The sequence below is a fragment of the Sparus aurata genome, chromosome 16 (assembly GCF_900880675.1).
Source record: "Sparus aurata chromosome 16, fSpaAur1.1, whole genome shotgun sequence".
NCBI lineage: Eukaryota > Metazoa > Chordata > Actinopteri > Spariformes > Sparidae > Sparus > Sparus aurata.
In genome coordinates this window covers 27,223,933-27,237,048 of record NC_044202.1, presented here as the reverse complement: position 1 = coordinate 27,237,048, position 13,116 = coordinate 27,223,933, and the positions used below count along the sequence as shown (strand labels likewise).

Genomic DNA, 13,116 nt, shown 5'->3' with positions numbered 1-13,116 from the left:
TCGCACAAGCGCAGAATACATGCTAATGTGTAATTGGCAGCTGTCGAGGCAGTATGTTTCAATGCAACTTTTCTGCTGAATGGGTCAGACGAGAGGCAACAGAGTGGTCAGACAAAGTAAGTTGGCTGTTGGTTTGAGTCTGGGCGGTGTGTGGGGGCCTTAAAGTGTCTGACTTCATTACTGACTCCGTTTACCATGTCTCTGGTCCAGTGTCTTCATTGTTCTTGTACCTCAAAGGTTCACTGGGCCACCAATTAGCTGCCAGGTAGCCCCGAGCTATCCAGGAGCTCACCTGCTGAACATTGTTTCAGTTGTGTGCGGGCCCAGGATCCGTAATCCTTGGTAAAGCGAAGTGGGTGCAACCCTGGAAAGGCTAGACAGGGCAGTTAGTGCAGCCTGACGTTGGTCCAGCTGGAGTTTATTAGTCAGCTTTAACGTCCGGTCTCTGCTGATAATTGGCCGCTCCAACCTCTTTTTGGCTCCGTTTGCCAGCGTAATTTGTAGTCGGGCCGGGAATAGGAGAGACAGTCTGAGGCTCTGATTGTACAGTGTTGACATGGTGTCACAGTAGTTGCTCCAGGACCTCCGGAGTGTAGTCCTTGTAGATATGCACTGGCGTTCCTCGGTATTGGAGGCTGCCTCCTCTCTTGCGGGCTTCCCGTACAATCATCTCCTTTGTAGGGCCCTATGATTTCCGCGATCACGGAATCGCGGACGGAATCGCGGAATTGGCAGATTAAAACGGAATCTACTTTTTAACGCGGAATATCGCGGAATTTGACATAATTTCACTGAAATGTTGTTCTCGTGTGGAAGAGGAACGTTTGTCTGGGGAAAACTGCACGGGGGGAACCAAATCTGTGTGGCACAACAAGTCGTCGCCGCCCCCCTCCCCACAGACTGAGCTCCCCCGTCAAAACAATGTAAGCATGGCGAAGCGGCTGCTCACGGCTCCGTCTTTGTCGGCGTAAAAGCTGAGAAACTTGAGATTTACCCGGAGTGTAGTACAGAGCCGAGCAGTTCCCCAACGACTTGTATGTGTCAGGTGAACTGTTGTTCCTGAGAAATTGTAATTAAAGGTGTATGTAACGTTAATGCGTTAGAGTTAGCCACCTGTCCGATTCATATTATCGGCATATCACCAGAGTGACTGTTAACTGCTGCTAACAGTAGCTGCTGTTAGCTAGCTAGCCCCGTTAGCCACAACCCTGTTAGCTGACTCTGCCTGGGCTGGGAGGCTTTTCTGGATCTGCCTGAGAGCTGACCATGTTTTTATTCAATGAAACCCATAAAAACACAAAATATACTACTGTATGAAGAATCAAATGTTTTTGATGCACTTTACTGTACTGTATGGTACAGTATTGAGGAAATATGTTTGTCACCTCAATTAATTTAAGGTAATTTCTATTCAATTTGTGTAGTCATTTACATTAAAAACAGTATAATAAGAGTACATCGGGATCCACAAAAATTAAAACAGAAAAAACGGAATTCCCAAAAATTAAAACGGAAAAAATGGAATTAGGGAAAAAATTAAACGGAATTTGGGAAAAAATAAAACGGATTTTATAGGGCCATACCTTTGTCTGGAACCGGTGGAGACAAATTATTACCGGCCGCAATCCCGATTGTGGCTTGGCAGTGAGCACACGGTGTGCTCGGTCTAGTTCAGGGGGTGACGAGAGTCAGTGCTCTGTCACCACAGCCTGTGTACAGTCCAGTTTTGCTTCTAAAGCCGCAACAGAGTTTTGAAGTCGGTGGATATGCGAGCTCTGTGGTCCTCAAGTAAGCTAGCAATGCTAGCTACACAGGTGTTGTTGCATGTGGTTGAGGTCTCTCCCTCGATGGCCTTTTTAGTGTTTTTCCACGATTTTGACATCGTGCCAGCTATCAAGTTAATGGTGTACACTGTCTTACTGTAGGCTAGTGGGGTTGATGCGGGAGCGTGAGATTGCCCTGCCGTTCACATGCTCACCTAACTGGAAGTTCAGTTATTTTATAGTTTTATTGTCACACACACCCGTGACACTGGCCTAATGTCTTTTTAAAGTTACAAAAACACCGCCTGTATGCCTCAGGCACAAGCTCATACACACAATGGATAGTGCTCTTTACCTTATCATAAACCAGACTGTACTCAACTGAACAGGCCTCCCGAGTCTTACCAGTTAATTTATATTGTAACAAAATGGCATAGCACATCCCTCGGCCACTGCAAAGCATATGCAATATGCTCAAATGTACTGAAATATGATTCTATCGAGGAAGTCAACATAATTCACTGTTCACCACCAATTCTAGCCAAGAAGTCCCAATTGCAGTCAGGACATCAAACTAGATAAGATTTCACTAGAGACAAATTGCTCGAGATTGTAACCCAACCAATCTCTCCTATCTGACTTTCTCCACCAGTACTGAACTTGAAGTACTAGGGGGGCTATGGAACTGCCAATCTGCAGTCAAGAAGGCAAGACACCATTCAGCCAATGCCTCCCTGCAGACTCTCCACCACCTGGCCCTTCCTGAGACCTGGATTAAACCTCACTCACTTCAGGCATTATTCTAGCTCCTTTCAAGACAGCCACAGTTAAGCCACTCGAAACCCACCCTAGACTCAGCTGACATCTGAAACTACAGACCTGTATCTCTTCTTTCGGCCCTCCTCATGGTGACTGAGTCACTCGGTGCTGCCAGAGCCTCATCCAACTCGTCAGTCTTGATTCTCCTCGACTTATCCTCTGCGTTTGACACGGTCAACCACCAAATCCTTCTCTCCACTCCACACTCAGCTGAACTTGGCATTACTGACTCTGCTCTAACCTGGTTCACATCATCGCATGTTAAGGTCACATGGAATGGCTCCTTGTCCAAACGCTGCTTTCTGGGAACTGATGTCCCTCAAGGCTCAGTTTTAGGACCGCTTTTGTTTTCACTATACACTAGATCACTAAGTTTTGCAATCACATCGCATGGATTCTCCTACCACTGTTATGCTGACGACAACCCATGTTGCAAAAAGCATCTCGTAATGTTTGGCAGACATCTCCGCTTGGACAGCTGCGCATCACCTCAAACTCAACCTTAGAAAAACTGAACTCGGAGAAAGACTGCCCTCACATAGACCTGTCAGTCACTGTCGAGGATTTCACGGTATGGGCTTCGTTAACGACGAGGAGCCTCGGCACTACAACATCACTACTGTGGCCTGATCCTGCAGATTTGCCGTCTACAAAAGACTCACAAAAGACGTGACGCCACTCCTGGTCCAAGCTCTGGTCATCTCCCGTCTGGACTACTGCAACTCCTCCTTGGCTGTACTCCCAGCCTCTGTGACTAAACCGTTGCAGCGTATCCAGAACGCTGCAGCGCGCCTTGTTTACAATCTTCCCAAATTTCTCCCATGTGACCCCCTCCTCTGTGACCTCCACTGACTTCCTGTTGCGGCCGGCATCTGATTCAAGACGATGGTGCTGGCCTTCAAGGAAGTCAACAGAACTGCACCCGTCTACCTCCAAACACTGGTCAGACCACACGTCCCAGCGAGAGCACTTCGCTCTTCAACATCAGCTGGCCGGTTGTTAACCCCATCACTGAGAGCAGACAAAGTCCACTCAGCGAAGTTGCAACTCTTCTCTGTTTTGGCACCTAAGTGGTGGAACGAACTCCCGACCAATGTCAGAACAGTGGAATCACCATCCATCTTCTGCAAAAGACTCAAGACTCATTTGTTCAGACTTCACCTCAACCCCGCATAGCATGACTCCCTCCCAACCCCCTTTCCAAAAATTTAAAAAAATTAAAAAATGTATGCACTTGTATGTTCGTATCATAGGACTTGGGCACTCATGCACTTAAACTCTTTGACAAATAGCAGTTACGATCCTCAGATGAGGGCTCGAAAATTGTTTCTACATTTCTTTTTACTCCATCGACGGTGACATGTCGTGGTTTCTCTCTTGTGACAAATGTACTCATTGTAAGTCGCTTTGGACAAAAGCATTTGCTAAATTCCCTAAAGGTAAATGTAAATGTCAACTTCACACTCACGAACACAGAGTGTGAAGTTGTGTGAACAGAAGTTGTACAGACCGTGGCCTTCTGAAGTTACGGCTGGCTCATCTTAATTGCATAAGCTCCAACTTCCTACACTTGACTGGTAAGGAAAACAAATCACAATCACCACCTCTATCAACAGCAAACTTGATAATACTGATGCCCGATGCCACACACAATTGTTGACTTCCTAGCCTTACAAGAACAAACTCATCAAATCCTTCCTATCATAAACCATACCTGTTTATCTTCTGGAGCATGCCAGGCTCGAGGCAACTTGAGAGGCAAACTAGCAGCAGCCAAGGCCCTGAACTGCCTTCCTCCACCAGGGAACTTTATCCCTTTAACCAAGGATTATCCCGGAAAAAAGAAAAAAAAAGAACACCTGAAACCCAACTGGACACCCACCTATCTTACAGTTTTTCTCAATTGCTAAAACACAATTTCTGAAACCTTGCTCCATTTTCTGAAAACATTAAACACAAATCCTCAGCTTCAAGCACTGTTTACAAAACGTCTGACTCCTCGTGCAAAATGAAACTTTCGCCTCAAAACAGATTTACCTGTGCTCAAAACCAAACACTGCTCTCAAATCATAAACAAAGCGATCAGAATGATATACACTATCAAGCAGTCAGTAAACAATACACCAAAAAATAGAAAAGATGTTGTTCAAAACATATAGTTCTCAGGGAGAAGTACATTTTTAATCTCAAAACAAATTTAATATTTTTCCTTCATTGTCTTTTGCATGTGCTTCCATTCAAAAACCATACCATCGGATCTTGTGCCATTTTGTTTGGCCTCGGTTGAAAAGGGATGTATCTGCTTTCATAAAGATGTGCCACACTTGCCAGTTGACGGGTAAGCCGAATCAGACTATGAGTCCGGCACAACTGTATCCTGTACCAGGATTAGATCAGCCAGTCAATATGTTACAGCCATATTATGCCCGTATGTCGTCATCTCCTAGCTCCAAGGAGGCCCCATGCGTGAAACCTGCCTTGTGTGTGGACACGGAGATGTCTTTTTCAGGGGGGGGGGCAGTTATGGGGGAGGGGGAATGGCCGACAGATGAGGGAGTGCTGCAGGTACGTTTAAAAAACTCGGACGCATTAAAGCCTGTGCTGACAGCACCGCAGTTAGATAAGCCTTTTACATTGCAGGTTGATGCCAGTCATGTGGGGGCTGGTGCAGTCCTCTTGCAAGCTGATGTTGCGGGGGTAGAGAGATCAGTTGGGTTCTTCTCAAAAAAGTTCAATTCCTATCAGTTGAACTACTCTGTTATCGAGAAAGAGGCCCTGGCGTTAATTTGGGGATTACAACATTTTGATACGGGTTCAGGAACCCCTCTTGTAGTGTACACAGACCATAATCCCCTTACCTTCTTGCGCTCTTTGCAAAATCCTAACCAGCGATTAATGAGATGGGCACTATTTTTGCAGCCTTATCATTTGGATGTTCGCCATATAAAAGGCAGGGAAAATGTAATGGCTGATGCCCTTTCTCGCGCCTTCTAGTTGTATGAAGAGTAATTGTTAATGTCATCATATTTATGCCTTTCGTCTGTTTTCCTTTTGGGCTGTCTGGCTCGCTCTTAAAAATGCTCCTGTAGGTACCCAGGTTGCGGAGAGGGTGAGATGGTCCTGAGGGATCAGTAGAAGGTATGAATTGTTTTGTTACTCCTAACCAACTGTGGAAGGTCATGTCATTCTGTCAATACTGTAACGAGAAAAATTTGGCTATTGTCCATTCTGTTTTTGATATGATTATTGTATTTTGTAAATAGTTATGATATATTTTGGCAGAGTTCCTAGTGGGTCTCCGCTCTTAAGTGGGGGGGGTGTGACGACCCTGCCCTCTCCTGGTCGTCCTTTGTTTGTTTTTCTTGCTAGCTCATTTCAGGTAGATGGGTGGAGCTGCTGACTTGACGAGATTCACCTGGGCAGCCTGAGCCCAGGTTATTTAGCTGGCTCCTCATTCCCATTCTCTCTCTCTCTGACAACTTGCTGCCTGTTTGGTTTGTGTGTTTCTTTGATTTATCATCACCACACCTCACTTACAAACAACACTGCATACACTACTGACCCTACAGATTACAGACTTCTTTATTATGTTGTTTTGGGTTGCATTTAAAAATAAAGTTTCAATTTAAAGTTGCTTTAACAGTGTGTGGTCTCCCACTTTGTCTTGCTCTCTGAGCCAGGGCTATGACAAAATGTTCTATCATAGTAGCTCAAAATTGATCAGAAATTATACTCTGCTTTGCTCTTTGCAATTTTTTTTGTTCCTCCTCCTCCTTGTACCCCTATTTTTTTCAGTACTGTACCCTGCATCTCACAAACTTGTCCTTTGTTCCTGTGATACTGTATTTCTGGCTCTTTGTTGATATGAACCTGCAACTAGTCAAAATCTATTGAGCAGTCAGTACTGTAAACAAATGGAAAGCACAATGTTCAGGGCCAGACAATTTGTTTGTTGTACAGTATACAGCCTACAATGCACTGTACTACAGTATACAATACAAAAATCAAAGGAGTAAACATGTGATCAATGTGCTTCTTCTTGTCTTTGGGCTGGGTCAGGCCAGAGCACTTCGTCGACATCACAAGCAAAATTTTCCCTTCTGAGGCAACCGGGGGAAGAAGCCTCTTGTGTGCCGTATCCAGCCCTGACATGGTTCCTCACCTATATTACCACAGGCTAAATCCATGGCTTGCAGAAGATTTACCTGTTTGCTCTCTGAACTGGCTTATATTGGTTGTGTCACATGATTTGAAACAAGTGAAATCAATTTTGAGTGGTTGTGTTTAATCAATGACATGTGTTCTCTGTTTGTATTTGATTGTTGCCACTTGTGTTTACCAGTATGGATGACATAGCATTGGAGTGCAGAATGTGTTTTGAGAATGAGAATGTGTTTAGAGTTCTGCTGAAAAGTCTAAGTGAGATCTGCAAATTGTGTTTTACCATGTTAAATGGTTTAACGTATTGACAACAGACTGCACAATTAGCTAAATGAGTTCAGGCAACTGCAAACTTTGTTCAGCCAGTGGGTTTTAGTGTTTTAGTGATTGAGAAAAACTGTAACTGATGAGCAGTCTTTAAATATTAAATATTAAATATTAGGATAAAAATCTACTGATCTGATCTGCCTGCTAAATAAACACTCAATACCAAACAATTAGCAATTATTGACAATTCTTGCCTGGGCCCATGTTCCACAAGGCCCACAATCACCCCTCATAGTAGTATAATATGGAAGGATTATACATTTCCTGAATTGTTACAGTCCTGTGAGTATTTCAGTGTTTGTTATTTGTGTCAGTGTTGTCCCTAAATGTCACAGTGCTATAAGAATGACTACAGTTTAGGCGAAAATTGTGGAAAAATAGTTGTTGTTGACAGTTTGAAGAGCCCATGTGACCTTTGTATTTTTTAGGCCCAAAACCTGGTTTAAATGAAAGCTATGAATTTACCCTTCAAAATGCTACCAAACATGCCCTCATAAAAGATGAGTAAAACTCTGACAAATGAGCATAAAGTAGGATATGCCCCCGCGCCTAGAGGCCTATTTATTGTAGGGGGTGTTTAACTTCATGTGCTGATAACTGTCACAAAGTGCTGGCTGCACAAGTCTAATGTAAGGCTCTCACAAGTAAATAATATGGGTATATTGTACATTTTCTGTTTCACCAGAGAGCCTTGAGTATTGAAGTTGTTGGGTTTTGTGTCCCTGGTGTTCTTTCATGCCACAGGGATAAAAGAAAGCATACAGTTTAGGCGGAGATTGTGAGAAAATGTGTGTTATTTCTGGTTTAAAGAAGTCATGTGACCTCTGTGTTTGTCAGACAGATTCAGTACTGGGCTTTAATGAAAGCCTAAAAGGTCCCCTTTCCAAAAATACCAAGCACTATAGAATATTGACAATATCCTTACCATAAGCCTAAAGCAGAAACACACCGGATTTCAAAAACGTAATTTATCTTGAAAGCTGAAAAAAAGTGATTTCGCTACCATCCCCTGCACTGCTATCGTGATTTTCCTAGTACTAGGGGTGTATACCTTGTCAAAAAACAATGATAGCATTTGTCCCCCCATGATACCGATCACCCCCCCTGGCTCATGGACTATAATGTCCTGTGTTACACCAAAATGTCTGTCGGTAAAAGTTTTTGGTAATCGTATAAATTGTTTTCACGTTTAACGTTCTAAACTGGTAGAAATAACATAATTGCAGTATAAACCAGCATGCCGTTTCTTATAGAAAAGCCTCGTACATATAAAGCTAACGTCATGCAAGCTTCTGTAACCACCCAACCATCCATTTATTTCAATGTCCACGGCGTTGTGTTTTATTAAATATTGAGCTGTAGGTGTAAACTTACCGACGCAGGTTTCTTAGTGGGTTTAACGCGACCAAATATCTGTATCGCCTGTTTCACCATTTTCTATAAAACTAAACTGTTTGGTCCTGTTATTTTCCTTTTGCACACAGTAAGACTCGCTGGTTAGCTCGGGAGCGGTACTGTGTTCATTGAAGTTTGTTGTGGCTGGTTGCGAGGTGACGGCGGTCGCCTCCACCGACAAAGATCGTCTATACATGTTAAGCTGAGTCATTGTGTAAAGCAACCTTTCCATCTCTCTCTCTCTCTCTCTCTCTCTCTCTTTCTCTCTCTCTCTCTCTGTTTCTCTCTCTCTTTCCCTCTCTCTCTCTCTTTCTTTCTCTCTCATTTTAAACACGTTGTCAGAAGTAAAGATGTGTTTTCCTCTGATGTTTATCCTCCTCTATTAAACAGGTGTTTTGTATATTCAAGACAAAAGGACACTGCAGGTTCAGCGACTCATGCACTGTACTGGGCATATTGACAGAAGTGTATTCAGCACCATAGGCACTCCCCACACATTAGGCCAATGGCACATTGGTGCATTCCAGCAATAAAAACTGCTTTATTTGACAGCTGGTGTGTGTGCTAACCCAAAGCTGCTTCCTCTATAGGAAGGCTACTATAAATGTTGTAGATGAAAAACTTTTAACAAGAATTAGATCAAAAGTAGAAGCATTATAGCATTTAACCAACTTTTTTGTTTTCCACCACAAGCCAAAATACTGCATTTTGGGACTGAAAGAATAGAGAGGCCGGAAGTTTAGTCTGTCATTAAAGGAAGTGTGTTAAATGTGAAATGGGATTTTTTTACTTTACTGTGTGTGTGTGTGTGTGTGTGTGTGTGTGTGTGTGTGTGTGTGTGTGTGTGTGTGGATGCTGTGGGACTAAGAGAGTGGCAAATGTGTACTGAGTGTAATGCAGCAGTCATTTAAGGTACTAGCAGCCAGATTGCATTCAAGCAAGCTCACACACACACACACACACACACACACAAATCATACGGAGGGATGGGTGGCTTTGACCCTGTCTCTAATTTCAGTGTATGTGCGTCATGATGTTTTTGGTATTTCACCTGAACCCTGTATGTTCTCCCAAATACAGCCTACCAGGAGAGTGCTTCCAATTGTTTGGTTCAAGCAGCTGTCAAGGCAGGTACTCCTGGTCGTACCTAGTGTTAGGACAACCTCTAAGCAGTAAGCAGTAAACACTTCAAAGAAGCAGCTTTTTTTACAGGGCCTTCGGGTGGTGTAACACACACCCTAGCAGCCATGTTGGGGGTCCACAGCTCAACACAGTATTAAAGGTCCACTTTCTAAGAAAGACGTTTTTGAGTCTCTTTCCCAGCTCCTGAAATACTGACACTAACACCCAAATGAAAAATACACATTTTACCTCCAACCTGTTGTCCTTTGTATTCATCTAAATTGTTATGGTGTGAGTAGCTGAGTTTTGGTGTTATCGGAACTAGATGGCATTCGGCTAGCGGTGCTCAAAATTATAAGAAAATATATCTGAAAAACTCAAAAGCATTGTTTCTGACTATTATTTCTGAACAGTCGGTTCTCCAGTAGACCTCTAAAATGTCTATGTTTTACAGTACATACTATAGAAAGTCTTTCAGGAGGAGATCCAGTCATGCAGATGACAGGCAGTCATCCATGGTAATACTAATTGCTATATCATAGGCAACTGGACTGGACAGTTTCTTGAAGACGTTTCACCTCTCATCCAAAAGGCTTCTTCAGTTCTGAACTGAACAGTTGTCTACGATATAGCACTTATCTAGATGGCCATATCTTAACAATGAATCACATACATTCCAGTTGAACCAAAAACAGAATTTCTTGCACTTCTGGAAACCGGGGACAATGTGGCATCTGTAATACTACACAGCTGTATTAGTAAGACAATCCTCTGCTGACATCATCATATTTTCTTTATCTCACATGACTCCTGAATACTGATTGTGACCTTTGCTTTATCAAATATTTTTCATGGAGTGTGACGCATGACAAACAGTAATTGTTTGCAGAAATTCTGCTTGCTTAATCACTATTTCCCCTGTTTCTTAGCAATGGAAATGAACAGAAAACTATTTCCCCATTAAGGCCATGGCAACAAATATCAGCAGAAATGTTAAACCAATATATAGATTATACCACATGATATCAAGATAGAGCTTTTTCATACAAAATGCAGACTTTTTGATAAGTGCCATGAGTTCCAAGAAGGAAGCAGCCACGTCCACTTTCTACAAAACAATTATACAGTGCAGTTAAATCTGGTTCCTTGACAGAAAAGTGCATGCAATAAACACCAACCGAGGGCTGGACTGGGCTTGTTAGGGAGCTGTGAACTCTCTTTTTGTAATATCCTGTTTTGGTCCGTGAGTTGTCTTTAGCTTTAGCTGACATAGCTGTGGTTTCACCCCAGAAGAGGCAACCAACTGTACTGCATGAGTTGGACACACGGAAACAGACTTCAAATCTGCTTGCAACACGTTCTTTCACAAAAAAATAAGTCCCAAAAACACTCTATATTTAATCTTCAAAAGCATTGCCTGCATGAATGCAAACCAATGGAATTCTTTCCTTAGGCAAAGTGAGGTAATTTACTATTATTTCCAAGGCTTTTATCAATGATTTCCCATACTAATTTCCACTGTTTCATTTTTCCTCCTGTGTTGGTTTCACTGGAAGATCAGGTGACATTTAAAAGTATGTAAGTGTCACAATGACATTGTCACCATGGATGATAATCACACATACTGACAAGTGCAGGCATGCATGCACACAGTCACATTCACACAGGTACATGCTTCATCAACCCTGAAATGACTGTGGTACAGTAAAGTCTGTTTTGATATATAGAAAAGTTGAGACTACTTGCCTCAACTGAGTTCATTTCAAAACTTGTATAACCTTAGAGGCAAAAACAACTTGTGCTACAGCAGCAAAGAAAAAACCAGTTTTTTCAGTAATCTATGCCAGCATTCACCACCTTTGTCTCCAAGCACTGACCTGGCATTTAATCAAAAAGGTGTGCTCAGTGTCAGAGCATTTAGCCTTGCTGGGAGTGTGTATAACACTGCCTTGACAGACTGTTTGGTTTGGTTTGTGATTGCAATTCTGTTTGGATGTTTGCAAGATGACTTTGTACCAACTTCAATGCATTAACAATTACAACAGGATCAAACATGTATCATGCAGCGAGGATACAATCTAACAATGACCTAAACAGAGAGGCAGACAGTCCTTCCTGTAAATATACACATGATCTTGAACTTTGTCATGTTGCCATCACATCACCCTTGAATAACATCAAACTTCTCATTTGAACAGTCTTGAACGACATGAAAACAGAGTAGCTATAAGAAAATTTGATCTTCTTCAGGGAAAGAGTTGTCTCAACAGTTTCAGTCCTTGTTACAAAATCCAGCCCCATTAGATAAATGCACACAAGAAGATCACACATCTACAGTACTTGCCCCTGCCTGATTACAGTGCAAGAGTAGTCTGACACCAGACACAAGCAATCTGTGGAGTACTTTCTCACTGTCTCTGCCGGTGATTATTTACATGAATGCATGGGTATGTACTGTACCTGTGAACATCATTTGCAAGTGCACACACCCAGTCTACTAAGCTGTAAACACTGTCCCCTCCACAGCCCCTGGCTAATTGATCCCTTATGAATGCATCTTGACTTTCTTTTCAAACTGAGTGTTTTAGATTTCGCCAGGCCAGTTATTAGAGACTAGGGGGGAAGATGATGCTTCAGTTTAAGTATTGCCTCTCAGTGATGTAATTGTTGAGGTTAGATAGTTTCCATAGTGTTTGTGTATATGTGTGTGTTTTCCCAGTTCTGTCTGAGGGTGTCCACAGAGGCTTTGTGGTAGAATGCCAAGATGTTCCTTTAACCACAGGGACAATTAGAGGCAAGCGTCTGCTACTATGGTACCTTGCTTATAGTTTAAGCCACTCAGTTTCACCACCCATATGCTAAATGTTAACACACGTACACATATGCAGTGGTGTATGGAAAGTCATGTTTTGAACACTGGGTAAGTGGTGACCATGTTTACTGCCAAAACACAATCAAATACAGACGAACCATCAAAAAGATTTAGCATAACCACACCTTCAGTCATACTGAGTATTCTAGCTACATGGGAGATGCTTAAGTTACATGTGCATCCACCACATTTACTCAGCTATATTGAGTCAGCCTGGGAAAAGGTTAGTGCATTTGTAAAGTGGTTGGGTGCTCGAGCCAGAGAAGGGATGGTGCTCAGAGAGTTAAATTCAGAGTGAATAACTGTTCTGGTAGCTGTGGTGACAAGAGGGCAGCCCATGCACTGACCTTTACATGTAAGTTCTCGTGTAGGGTTTATATATCCTATTTTTACCATGTCACCACTGCTCTTAAAATGTTTAACATAGAGGAAGCAATAACTTCTTCAGTTCCAGTGCTCACACTTACCAATGATGTGTCTGTAAGGACTGTAAGTGTGTGGAGCATTTTCAGAACTCACCAATAACAGTCATAAGCCTGAACAGATCTTTCCAACATTTCACTTTGCTTTAATTTTTTTTACATGAAGAGCAAATTACTGTTGAACTTTGAGTATAATTTAATTCCCTTTTCAGTTTAATAATAGTATTTAATTCTT

The 13,116-nt window shown here is 42.5% G+C and overlaps 1 protein-coding gene across 3 annotated transcripts in view; it reads right to left on the bottom strand.

Moving 5' to 3' along the window:
* kif6 (kinesin family member 6) overlaps positions 1-8,631 on the bottom strand; it is a 116,510-nt gene extending 107,879 nt beyond the window's left edge. For 2 of the 3 annotated variants that reach the window (XM_030392254.1, XM_030392255.1), the window contains exon 1: positions 8,445-8,631. In XM_030392254.1, coding sequence (XP_030248114.1) covers positions 8,445-8,504 — 60 coding nt within the window. In that variant the 5' untranslated portion in view covers positions 8,505-8,631. The remainder of the gene's footprint in view (positions 1-8,444) is intronic. The other variant, XM_030392253.1, reaches the window with a different exon arrangement.
* Between the last annotated feature and the right edge of the window lie 4,485 nt (positions 8,632-13,116).